Source organism: Pseudophryne corroboree, chromosome 1, assembly GCF_028390025.1.
Source record: "Pseudophryne corroboree isolate aPseCor3 chromosome 1, aPseCor3.hap2, whole genome shotgun sequence".
NCBI classification, from domain to species: Eukaryota; Metazoa; Chordata; class Amphibia; order Anura; family Myobatrachidae; genus Pseudophryne; species Pseudophryne corroboree.
In genome coordinates, this window is record NC_086444.1 from 1,075,060,800 (window position 1) to 1,075,074,902 (window position 14,103).

General features: G+C 43.7%; 1 protein-coding gene across 8 annotated transcripts in view; it reads left to right on the plus strand.

The window, feature by feature from the left end:
- YIPF7 (Yip1 domain family member 7) overlaps positions 1-14,103 on the plus strand; it is a 201,324-nt gene that overhangs the window by 58,973 nt on the left and 128,248 nt on the right. For 7 of the 8 annotated variants that reach the window (XM_063920987.1, XM_063920989.1, XM_063920990.1 and 4 more), the window contains exon 5: positions 13,862-14,043. The exons of the other annotated variant lie outside the window; for it this stretch is intronic. In XM_063920987.1, the coding sequence (XP_063777057.1) occupies positions 13,862-14,043 (182 nt within the window). The remainder of the gene's footprint in view (positions 1-13,861; positions 14,044-14,103) is intronic. 8 annotated transcript variants of the gene reach the window in all.

Here is a 14,103-nt window from a genome sequence, read left to right on the forward strand (position 1 = left end):
ACCATTTGCACGCCCCCTGCAAGTGCTGGAAGGAGCACCCGCAGTCCAGTTCTGATAGTCAAATTGAAGATGTCACTGTTGAAGTACACCAGGATGAGGATATGGGTGTTGCTAGCACTGAGGAGGAAATTGACAAGGAGGATTCTGATGGTGAGGTGGTTTGTTTAAGTCAGGCACCCGGGGAGACACCTGTTGTCCGTGGGACGAATATGGCCATTGACTTGCCTGGTCAAATTAGAAAAAAAATCACCTCGTCGGTGTGGAATTATTTTAACAGAAATGCGGACAACATTTGTCAAGCTGTGTGTTGCCTTTGTCAAGCTGTAATAAGTAGGGGTAAGGACGTTAACCACCTAGGAACATCCTTCCTTATACGTCACCTGGAGCGCATTCATCAGAAGTCAGTGACAAGTTCAAAAACGTTGGGTGACAGCGGAAGCAGTCCACTGACAACTAAATCCCTTCCTCTTGTAACCAAGCTCCTGCAAACCACACCACCAACTCCCTCAGTGTCAATTTCCTCCTTAGACAGGAAAGCCAATAGTCCTACTGGCCATGTCACTGTCAAGTCTGACGAGTCCTCTCCTGCCTGGGATTCCTCCGAGGCATCCTTGAGTGTAACGCCTACTGCTGCTGGCGCTGCTGTTGTTGCTGCTGGGAGTCGATCGTCATCCCAGGGGGGAAGTCGGAAGACCACTTGTACTACTTCCAGTAAGCAACTGACTGTCCAACAGTCCTTTGCGAGGAAGATGAAATATCACAGCAGTCATCCTGCTGCAAAGCGGATAACTCAGGCCTTGGCAGCCTGGGTGGTGTTAAACGTGTTTCCGGTATCCACCGTTAATTCACAGGGAACTTGAGAATTTATTGAGGTACTGTGTCCCCGGTACCAAATACCATCTAGGTTCCATTTCTCTAGGAAGGCGATACCGAGAATGTACTCAGACGTCAGAAAAAGAGTCACCAGTGTCCTAAAAAATGCAGTTGTACCCAATGTCCACTTAACCACGGACATGTGGACAAGTGGAGCAGGGCAGACTCAGGACTATATGACTGTGACAGCCCACTGGGTAGATGTATTGCCTCCTGCAGCAAGAACAGCAGCGGCGGCACCAGTAGCTGCATCTCGCAAACGCCAACTCATTCCTAGGCAGGCAGGCTACGCTTTGTATCACCGCTTTCCATAAGAGGCACACAGCTGACAACCTCTTACGGAAACTGAGGAACATCATCGTAGAATGGCTTACCCCAATTGGACTCTCCTGGGGATTTGTGATATCTGACAATGCCACCAATATTGTGCATGCATTACATGTGGGCAAATTCCAACACATCCCATGTTTTGCACATACATTGAATTTGGTGGTGCAGAATTGTTTAAAAAACGACAGGGGCGTGCAAGAGATGCTGTCGGGGGCCCGAAGAATTGCGGGCCACTTTCGGCATTCAGCCACCGCGTGCCGAAGACTGGAGCACCAGCAAACACTCCTGAACCTGCCCCGCCATCATCTGAAGCAAGAGGTGGTAACGAGGTGGAATTCAACCCTCTATATGCTTCAGAGGATGGAGGAGCAGCAAAAGGCCATTCAAGCCTATACAGCTACCTACGATATAGGCAAAGGAGGGGGAATGCACCTGACTCAAGCGCAGTGGAGAATAATTTCAACGTTGTGCAAGGTTCTGCATCCCTTTGAACTTGCCACACGTGAAGTCAGTTCAGACACTGCCAGCCTGAGTCAGGTCATTCCCCTCATCAGGCTTTTGCAGAAGAAGCTGTAGAGATTGAAGGAGGAGCTAAAACAGTGATTCCGCTAGGCATGTGGGACTTGTGGATGGAGCCCTTAATTCGCTTAACCAGGATTCACGGGTGGTCAATCTGTTGAAATCAGAGCACTACATTTTGGCCACCGTGCTCGATCCTAGATTTAAAACCTACGTTGTATCTCTCTTTCCGGCAGACACAAGTCTGCAGAGGTTCAAAGATCTGCTGGTGAGAAAATTGTCAAGTCAAGCGGAATGTGACCCGTCAACAGCTCCTCCTTCACATTCTCCCGCAACTGGGGCTGCGAGGAAAAGGCTAAGAATTCCGAGCCCACCCGCTGGCGGTGATGCAGGGCAGTCAGGAGCGAGTGCTGACATCTGGTCCGGACTGAAGGACCTGCCAACGATTACTGACATGTCGTCTACTGTCACTGCATATGATTCTGTCACCATTGAAAGAATGGTGGAGGATTATATAAGTGACCGCATCCAAGTAGGCACGTCAGACAGTCCGTACATATACTGGCAGGAAAAAGAGGCAATTTGGAGGCCCTTGCAGAAACTGGCTTTATTCTACCTAAGTTGCCCCCCTTCCAGTGTGTACTCCGAAAGAGTGTTTAGTGCAGCCGCTCACCTTGTCAGCAATCGGCGTAGGAGGTTACTTCCAGAAAATGTGGAGAAGATGATGTTCATCAAAATGAATTATAATCAATTCCTCCGTGGAGACATTCACCAGCAATTGCCTCCAGAAAGTAAACAGGGACCTGAGATGGTGGATTCCAGTGGGGACGAATTAATAATCTGTGAGAAGGGGGATGTACACAGTGAAAGGGGTGAGGAATCGGAGGATGAGGAGGAGGTGGACATCTTGCCTCTGTAGAGCCAGTTTGTGCAAGGAGAGATTGATTGCTTCTTTTTTTGGTGGGGGCCCAAACCAACCAGTCATTTCAGTCACAGTCATGTGGCAGACCCTGTCGCTGAAATGATGGGTTTGTTAAAGTGTGCATGTCCTGTTTATACAACATAAGGGTGGGTAGGAGGGCCCAAGGACAATTCCATCTTGCACCTCTTTTTTCTTTAATTTATCTTTGCATCATGTGCTGTTTGGGGAGTATTTTTTAAATCTGCCATCCTGTCTGACACTGCAGTGCCACTCCTAGATGGGCCAGGTGTTTGTGTCGGCCACTTGGGTCGCTTAGCTTAGTCACACAGCTACCTCATTGCACCTCTTTTTTTCTTTGCATCATGTGCTGTTTAGGGACCATTTTTTGAAGTGCCATCCTGTCTGACACTGCAGTGCCACTCCTAGATGGGCCAGGTGTTTGTGTCGGCCCATCATTAAAAAATAGTCCCCAAACAGCACATGATGCAAAGAAAAAAAGAGGTGCACCAAGGTCACTGGATGGCTAAGCTAAGCGACTTAGCTTAGCCATCCAGTGACCTTGGTGCACCTCTTTTTTTCTTTGCATCATGTGCTGTTTGGGGACTATTTTTTAAATCTGTCATCCTGTCTGACACTGCAGTGCCACTCCTAGATGGGCCAGGTGTTTGTGTCGGCCACTTGGGTCGCTTAGCTTAGTCATCTAGCAACCTCGGTGCAAATTTTAGGACTAAAAATAATATTGTGAGGTGTTCAGTGTTCAGAATAGACTGGAAATGAGTGGAAATTATGGTTATTGAGGTTAATAATACTATGGGATCAAAATGACCCCCAAATGCTATGATTTAAGCTGTTTTTGTGGGTTTTTTGTCAAAAAACACCCGAATCCAAAACACACCCGAATCCGACCAAAAATTTTCAGGGAGGTTTTGCCAAAACGCGTCCGAATCCAAAACACGTCCGCGGAACCGAATCCAAAACCAAAACACAAAACCCGAAAAATTTCCGGTGTACATCACTAGTTGTTATTATTAAATAGCACAGCCACCCTTACACCCAAAGATGGCAGGGCTGTCTTAATAGCATTGTAGGCCTTGGGCAAAAGCAATGCACTGGGCCCCCTACACAACCATTTATGGGAACCATTTATTTAAAAAAAATCATGTTACCCCTCCTGGGGTTCCAATGTATAGACAGACAATGTATAGGTTGACAGTCATTAGATCAACCCCATATGGTCGACACAGACAAAATTTCGACATGGACAAATGGTTGTCCTATACAAGGTCTACATGGTCGACATGGCAATGGTTGACACACATATGGTAACACATGTTTTTTTTTTTCCAGGTTTTTTTTTACTTTTTGCATCCTTGATTATCCATGTCACAAATCATAACCTTTAGTAACCTTGTGTTGAGCGAAGTGAAGCAGTGCATGACACCGTGCCCGAAGTGTGGCAAGCGAAGTGAGGCCCCAAGGCGACACATTTCTATAAATGGTGGTCCCAGATGGAAAACTGTCCACACTAACCCCAAAAATGCAAAAAAAAGTGGCAACCATTTTTGTGTCGATCATTGCCATGTCAACCTTTTGCCCATGTTGTTCTTTTCCTGTGTTGACCTTCTGTCAGTGTCGACCTAATGCATGGCGACCATTACGGGTCGACCTAATGACTGTCTAAGCAGACATTTTAGATCTTCTATACCACACCCAACCCTTCTGCCATCCACCAATCAGCGTGCTGACAGCCATTCACTGTCTGACTGCAGGCTGGGAGGCAGATAGAGAATTCTGCCTTGTTGCTTATTATTGCTTCCGGTATGAATGGTTGACCATTTTATGGTCGACAGTCATTAGGTCGACCACTATTGGTCGACATTGGCATGGTCGACATGGACAAATGACGACACATGAAAATGGTCGACACATGCAAATGGTCGATACATGAAAAGGTCAATATGAGTTTTTTTACTTTTTTGGTGTCGTTTTCTGCGTAACGTGACGGGGAACCCCAATTAGTGCACCGCGTCCCCTCGCATTGCTCACTCCGCTCGCCATGCTTCGGGCAAGGTGCCTCGCTGCGCTCGGCACAGATTACCGTTCCCAATCGTAGTCCACGTGGATTGTAAAGTATGGAAAAGTTCCACAAAAGTATTTTTTTTTAAACTCATGTCGACCTTTTCATGTGTCTACCATTTTCATGTGTCGACCATGTGTCCATGTCGACTATGTCAATGTCGACTCAATGACTGTCGACCATATCATGGTCGACCAGCCAAACGGATACCCTTTTTATTGTGTGACCATTATATGCCCCTGCTCAAAGTGCCTATACATTAAGATGGCAAGGTGTTCTCACATTGGCAATGTTCCGTGACCTTCTGGTGCTGTCTCCAGCACTCTTCATTCCTCCTATCACAGACGCGCCTCTGCACTGATACTGGCACTACTTGATCACTGCTTATATTGTATTTTCTATCTGTTAAACTACAATTCCTGTATATTGTGAACATTGAACCAATCTTGAAAAAAAGAAAAGGCTGCAATAACAAAAATGAGGTTAATAAAGGTACACATAATCAACAGAGGACACTCACAAAGATGGAGATGAGCTGTTGCAGGGCAGGGATAGGCAGATGCTTGTGCCTAGGGCACAGAACAAACTTGCGCAAGCCCTGGAGCGGCCATCTGCCTCCCCTTATAAGGTAGAGAGTGTGCACATGTGGAGTTGGAAGCTTCTATCTCTGCAACAGATGCATATTATCAGATTTATGCCAGATGTGGCTTGATGGTGTCAGTGTTTATATTTTGTAAATGATAAAGTCAATGGAACCAATTTGCCCATATTGTAATATAATACTGTAACAGATTTTCATATACAGTACCTCACATAGAATATTGTTTAGATAATATTAGTATCACTTGGTAAATGTGAAAATTACATATACCATGTGAAATATAATTAAATATAGACCCAAATACAAAATAAAAGTACAAATGAAATTCAATTAAATAGAAAAACATCCACTGTCTTGCCCTTTACATCCCATAATTAACTGCCACATTCTGAACATAAATAAAAATTGAGTAATGTGAATTGATGTCCGCGTCTACAAATGATATGGCAGCCACACAAGTGATTCAGTGATAGGGGTCCAAATGCAATTAAAAGAAACTACTGATCATAATCATCATCATCCTCAGTGTGGACTTTGCACCAGGTGTGAAGCACCTACGAGAGATACTACTTCTAACAGATGTATGTATCTGTGTCCAGGTGTACTTTGGTTGAATGTCTATGGGAATATGCACTTACTGTACTCGCGTATGATTGACTACCCCCGCCTTCTGCCTCTTCAATTGTAAGGATTCGCACACATTGGATTTAACATACTCTGTATATGAACAGATGCGTAAGCTTTCTTGCAGGATACAGTAATACATATATTATGTAAAACAAAGACAGATACATCCAACTCTACATCCAGGGCATGGAGGGAAATTCCAAGTTTAGTGGACATGGAGGTAAATTCCAAGTTTAGGCTTTCTTGCCTGCAAACTGACACAATTTTTGTACTTGGAGATGAAGCGCTCAGGTCGACCATTCTCCCTCAGTCCTCTCTTGTGTTTCTGTCATCTCCCCCTAGATTTCCAACTCTGCATGGAACTTAACATTGAGCTCACTGTTTTCCACTTCAAGGGTCCCTTGAAATCCCCCTCTCTCCTTGTTAATAACATCACCCTATTTTCTTTCCCCCAAATCTTCTGCCTTGACTCTGTTCCCTCCTTTACTCGCCACATCTCTCAATCTTGTGGCTTCCACCTTTGAAGGATCAGGAAAATTCTGCCCTTCCTTGTATGATATTTACCTACTCTCCTGGAACATGCGAGAGATTCACGATTATCCGGGTAGCTCCCCCCTCCCCCACGCCCAGAAGAGTGGGTGTTTCTCCTGCATCCCACTCACTTTTAGTGAAGGGGGTAGGATGGGGAGAATAATGCCATTAATTGCGGGTCTGTATGGGGAGTGCAGGGCCAAATGTGTAGTGGATGTTATGATGGTAAGGGGGCACTGTAATGTAGCATCATTTGATCTGCTCATTGTAATGTGGAGGGCACTATAATGTTACATAATAAGAACTGGGGCACTGTAATGTGGCATACTATGAAATGGAGGCACTATAGTGTGGCATATGAACTGGGGCACTGTAATGTGGCACACTATGAAATGGAGGCACTATAGTGTGGCATATGAACTGGGGCACTGTAATGTGGCACACTATGAAATGGAGGCACTATAGTGTGGCATATGAACTGGGGCACTGTAATGTAAGATACTATGAACTGGGGACACTATATGTCATAATGTGAATTGGGAATACTGTGTGGCATAATGTGTACTGGCAGCCCTGCAGTGCCCTACTATGGGGCATAATATTAACTAGGGCACTACTATGATTCAGAAAATAAACTAGGACACTGTGTATTATGGGGCATAAAATTAATAACTGCCGTGGAGAGGTGTCTTTCAAGAAGCATTCAGACAGGGACCACTTCAATATGTTGCTATGGGGTAAACAAAGTTTTGGTTATGCCCATGACCCTGAGTAATTAATACCTGCCCCTCTCTCTGCGCCAGTGCTCACTGGCACAGTGTTACAGGGAAGAATAATTACTCAGGTGACTCAATTCCTTCCAACATACCACATGGGACTCATGAAGAGTGGGGCAGGATTTTAGATGTAGATATCCATGCCATGCAGCAAGAAGGAGAATGATTATCTAGTAAGGGGAGTGGCTAGCTTTTTACCAAGTGCAAACTTCTCTTCCTATACTCTTCAAATACACAATCAATGTTATGTGGGGATCCGGCCAGGTTCCTAGCAGTAGAAATACTGATGCCGTAATTCCAACACTGTTCGGAATGCCAACGCCAGCTTCCCAACATGGATCACAATCCCAGTGCCAGCATCCCGACCTCTGGGTTCCAGAACAAGGGTTTGCCGGGGCTGTGGACATGTAAGTTGCAGAGGGAGGGGAAGGATATTAAGTTTAGGCAGTGGGAGGAGAGGTACGGTTAGGCTGCGAGGGGGGAGGGTTAGAGTTAGACTGTGGAAAGGGGGACTTAGGGTTAGGCACCTCCAGGGAGGGTTAGGTTGCAGGGGAGGGAGGGTTAGGTTTAGGCTGCGAGAAGAGGTGGTTAGGGTTATGCACCACTGGAGAGGTTTAGGGTTAGCTTGCGGGAGGAGGTTTGGGTTAGGCTGCAGAAAAGGAAGATTAGGGTTAGGGGGTTTGGGGATTAGGGATAGAATACTTACCTACTAGGTGTCGGGATCCTGGGCGTCGGGATTCCTCTGGTAGTATTATGACTGCTGGCATCCCAAGCACCGAGATCCTCAATACTATCCCACTATGTAGACTACCGTGCACTCCATTCATGAGCAGAGCAGTACTGGATATAAGTCTCTGGGAACAAAGTCCTGACTAAAATTGGGATAACCACAAAAGAATCTGCGCAGGTGGCAGACTGCCCCTCTCCTCTTATAGAACTCATTGCATGCTGCTGCTCATGTCCTAAGCTCAATTGTTGCTTGGTTGAAAATAGGGAAGGTAAATGAAATATGGAAAGTTTAGCAATGAATGGAGATCCTAGGCCATCTTCCTCCTAAGCAGTCCCAATGTTATCACTACTTAATAAATAGAGCACTCCCCAAACCTGGAAGTAGGTGTTCTATTTATGCTCTAGGAAGTCAAGAAGCAACATTTGGGCATTTAAATGCACTGAGCATCTGCATATTGAACTGTCTTTTAAGCAAGCAACACATCAAATTGGTCTCTCTTTGCCATCAAATTCTACTTTTTCACACAGGAAATGAATGCTGTATGCTAAAGATGAGGAAATAACACTAAATAATAGAAGTGTGAAGCTATTACATATCCCAATGAAACCAATTATGAATGGTTCTAAATACTGCTAAAAATCCAGTATTCCAGATATGTAGCTGCTTTACTTGTCATAGAATAAACTATTTTGTAAGTGTTTCAAATTACATTTTAGCGCTATTGAAAGTAGAGCTGTGCACTGGACCATTTTTGCTGCTTTTGGTTCTAATTCATTGTCCAGATTTGGGTTTGGATTCGGTTTTGGATTTCTGACGTGACTGGTTTTGGTTTTGTTATTGGTTTTGGTTTTATATTTTTTTCCAAAAATGTTACAAAAAAAGCTAAAATCACATAATTTTGCCTTTTTTTGTTCCTGGAGTATTATTAACCTCAATAACATTAATTTACACTCATTTCCAGTAAATTTTGACCACCTCACAGCTTACAATATTGTTTTCATCCGCTTTAGGCAATAGGCTGCAGCAAGGCACAAACACACAGAAGTTTATAGCACATCTATGAAATGAAAAGTGGTGCATGATGGAGTTGTCCTTGGGCTCTCCCATCCACCCTTGTGTTGGATATTAAAAAGGACATGCACAGTTTAACAGACCAAGCACTTCAGCGACAGGGACTGCTACTTTTGTGGTTGAAGTGCTTTGTTTGTTTAGGCCCTCACAAAACAATTTTTTGTGTCTTCATACATCTTGCCTCAATATGCCACGTTAGGGAGGACCCTCTAAGTCTGACACCGCTACTTTGCATTTTTAAGCAGCAGAGAATGGATGATGGGCACATGTACCCCATCATCCACAGACTCTGCCATCTCCAGGAGAGTCTGGGGACTGTCCAGCAGCGCCGAGAGGTAGATTATGGCTGTTGTCGGACCATGTATCTGACATCAGTTGCAATGGATTGTGACTAAAAACACACGGGTACAGAGCATACTGGGGTAGTTACAGTGCACAGAACAGTACCAACAACTTATACAATAATATAAATTATTTTAACTTTTTTTAACTGCCAGCTTGGTTAACACTGTATGGAGTCAGACTGCTTTTCTGCATGCTCACTGGGGTACGGGGTACTGGGGTGCAGTGTGCAGAGCAGTACAAATTATACAACAGTATAATATTTTTACATTTTATTAACTGGCAGTTCGGCTCACACTTCATGCACACTGGGGTACTGAGCGTACTGGGCTGCAGCATACTTGGGTGCAGTGTACAAACAAATTATACAACAATATGTTTTTTTATTTCTTATTTTTTTAACTGGCAGCTCAGCTTACACTGTATGGAGTCAGACTACTTTTCCCACACGTGCACTGGGATACAGAGCATACTGGGGTGCAACGTACTGGGGGCGCAGAACAATATAGTTTTACAATTTTTTTAACAACTTTTTTTAACCCACTGCTTATGTGAACACAGTGGGTGGGGCCTGCAGAGTATTAGTCACTCTGTCTGGACTCCGCATAGCCACTAAATTCAGCAGAGCAGAGCGCAGACATCAGCAGCATACCTTCTATAAGTTAAAAACACCACTTTTATTAGTCACTCTGTCTAGACACTGCACAGCCACTTAAATCAGCAGAGCAGAGTTCAACATACAGCAGCGTACCCTGTACAAGTTGAGTACAGCTACCTGTATTAGAAACTCTGGACACCGCACAGCCACTTAAATCAGCAGAGCAGAACACAGCATACAGCAGCATGTCTAGACTGAAGTGAAATGGCACCAAATCACCACAGTGGCCCTCTTATATAGAATCCAAAACCCATGAGAATCCGACACCAGGAGTTTTGCCTCAATCTGGAATATGAGTCTTGTGGGAACATCCGAGCCGTGGCTCAGGTTGACTCGGATACCAGAAGTTCGAGGTGGCTGGAATTCCAAGTAATCCGAACCGCTCATCTCTAATTGAAAGTAACAGCTAGCAAGTGCTGTACTGTCTGTAAACAAAACAAAAACTACTTTTTTATGTAAAACATGCAAGTTTAGTAAAGCGGCATGATTCTAGCAAGTTTCTAGTTGCTGTGTGTAAAAGAAAGTGACTACAGCCAAACTCATCAGAATCTTTCCCCAACTGTTCTCTCTGAGACACAACATGATCTCCAGATGTTATTATGTTAAACACACAACACACTGGATGTAATAGTGAGTTGTAAATTTGCCAGAATAACTCGTTAATGCAGAATAACTTAATAATGAAACTATCTTGCTGTACTTTATCTGTTTTAGTGATGTTTTAAACAAGTAATTTTATATTTGCCTATTCTGCCGATTTTTTGGATAGTCCCCCACACCCCCAGAAGAGTGGGCACCTGTCCCGCATTCTGCCCACTTCCTAGTAAAGTGTGGCCAGAATAAGGATATAAATACAATTAATCCACTTACCTGTGGAGGAGATGAGGGTTTATGATGTAATTCTATGCTTGCTAATTGCATTGTTTTAGCCCCACCCTATGCAAAAATGGTCCAATTGCAGACTTTTCCCAGTGTGGGGTCGAGGCCTAATGACACAATTAGCCTGTCCCCATCCCCCATCACCGCCCATCTGCTTTTCCTCTCTGGGCATCTCCCATAGAGGATGATGTCTATATAGACAAGTATGAGTAATTTTAAGGAAGAAAATGCATAGGGTTCTGTCAGGATCCATCACATGATCAGATCCCAGAATAGGATATTTCTCCTATTGTGTAATATAAAATGTTATTTTTGTGAAGTGACTGTCATACTCCCCTGCTAGGTTCTAAAAACTGTGGCCGTAACCTCAGGGGGGCTAGGAGGTTATCACTAAGTGCATTTCCCCAGGCCACTATGTCCTGAGGCCATAAATGTGTTTAGTAGTGACAAGCTCAAAACTCATCAATAAAGTAGGAGTAGAAATGTATGTTCGAGTTTCTGGTCTCTCATCCAATCATAAATGTTTTTTTGGGGGGAAGACTGCATCAGTCAGTTCGCTTTTTTAACCAACCTGGGGTCAGATAATAAAGCAAAGAGCAGTGTCTGTGTCCCCCTCTACAATGTATTTGTGAGACAGCATTGAGCTGATTAAAAATCCAAAGGGTGGGGGGGGGGGGGGGGAGTGAGTGCAGCTGAAGGGTATAACTATCTCACCCACTGTACAATGTTTATTCATTTTTTACGGGATGTAGCTGTGACTAGAAGTGAACCGATAAACTCACATGTGTCATCCCAGCCAGATCCTAGATTTGTGTGTAAGTGTAGGCTTCTGAATTATTATCTCCTTTTATTTTTGTTTGAGATTGTACTGTACTCTGTGTATTTTTAAAAATATTCTTAATAATCTTTGTAACACTTTTTGTAACTAAAGCTCTGAATTATTCTTGGAATTAAAATCTAAATTCTAGTGCTGATTCTGTTTCTTAAAACCTAAGGCCTAATGTGGCTTACATCTACCTATTTTTTATAAGTATTGTGGTGTGTTTGCAGGTAAATGCAAAAGCGTAACTTGCGCACAGTGCTAAATGAGTATTTTGCTAGTGGCAGCAAATGTGTATAACCCCGTATGTCCAAAGTGATCCCCACATCACAGGCGGCGCTTCTCAGATTTGCGTATCTGGAGAAGTGACCGTCAGGTCCGTGACAGATTCCCACATTTAAACATAACCAGCACTAGTGCTTCTGCCTAGGCTGATATTGGAAAAATTGTGGAGGTAGGGTCACAAGCCAGGGCGAGAGGCACCCTAGAGGGGAGACCCATAGCATGGGAATTCCTGCACCATGATTCCACCAGCCCTCATCCAGTTGTCACCAGGGCTGGTTTCCACAGGGGAGTAAGGCCTGCAAAAACAATGTGTGGGACCAGAGATGTGGAACAGGAGATTAGTAAAGTCATAGTGTGGCATGTTAAGTTCAAAGTGGAACACAAAGATTGTATCCATGGCAGGGGCAAACGCATAAATTCTGGAGGGGGGTTTCCAAATGTTTGATTTTAGAGTGAATGTCACCAGCCCATGGAGGATGCATAATCAGCATGTAACAAGATATAGTGTGCCCCAAACAAAGTGCAGTGTATGTAATACAGACATATGCAGGCCCAATGGTCATGGCAAGCCACTTACCTGATTCTCTCTCTTGTGCAATGTTTGAGCACTCAGATCCATAGACACAAACACACAGCAGATTTGGTAGTAATATCTGCTGCCACTGGGTATGTGCAGTCGCTCCATTCAGCCTCTTGTACTGCTTGTAGTGGCCGCTGGCCAGGCTGTGGTGAAGGGGTTTTTCCAGCTGTGTTTTCCTATGCCTGGTACAACCTCTTCTGCCATAAAACTGATATTGAACAAAATATTAGCAGAATTACTCACATCTTTAATATATACAACCTTCAGGGGCTACTTGGTGGCAAGGGCATAGCTACAATAGGTGCAGGCAGTGCAGCTGCTATGGTGCCCAGAGCTGAGAGGTGCCACCTTCCCTGTCAAAGTTACATGTGCTATGTACATTTTTCACCATTGGGTGGTATGTAGGGGTCCTTTCAAACTTTTTCCTTGGGGCCTGCAATACATCTAGGTATGCACCTGGACCTGCTCATTGCAGTGTGGTATAAAATTAACTGGAGGGCACTGTAATGTTATATAATATGAACCAGGGCATTGAAATGAGGCACAATATGAATGGGGGACACTATATATCATAATGTGAATTGGGGGTACTGTGTGGCATAATGTGTACTGGCAGCTCTGAAATGTGACATAGGGAGAACTTAAGCACTACTGCGATTCATAAAAGAAACTAGGGCACTACTATGGGGCATAACATTAAATAAGGCTCTATTATGGTTCAGAAAATGAACTAGGGCACTATTATAGGGCATAAAACTAACAACTGCTGCAAAAGGTGTCTCTCTAGAAGCATTGGGATGGGGGCCCCTTCAAAATGTTGCAATGGGGCCAAAAAAGTTCTGGCTATGCCCCTGCTTGGTGGTTTATTTTATTCACTGGAAAACTAGCATTTTGAAAGAATCTAATCAAACATAAACAATTTCTATTGTCTTAGAAACAATTCATCAAAGAAGTTCTGCTAAGTTATACGATGAAATACATTCATTCAGTCTTTCATGCTAAGTTATGTTTAATATTAATGCCAGTTTAGGAAAATCATTTTGTTAATGCCTAAATTTTGAGTATACACAAATATTTGCACAGTATATTGGGGAAAACAGACTTTAACAACTACAATATTGCAATCAATAAGCAATACAGTAGGTCAGAACAGGAAAGACCAGGAACAAATAAGAGAACATTTTTTTTTTGTTTTATTACCGAACAAATCAATTCAGTGATATTTCTCTTTTGTCTGCAGGCAGGAAAGATTCATTTTGGCTACGTGTACACGATGAGTATATTTGGCTGCCTGGGAATTCATGCTTTATTAAATCTGATGAGTGTCACAGGTGTCACACATGGATGTGTTGCCAGTGTCTTGGGATACTGCCTTCTTCCTATGGTGATACTGTCCTGCTTTGCCATAGTGTTTTCTTTACAGTAAGTACTGTTGTATTATTCATATTTACAAATGGTGCTGTTGGCTTGCTATTCAAGTCA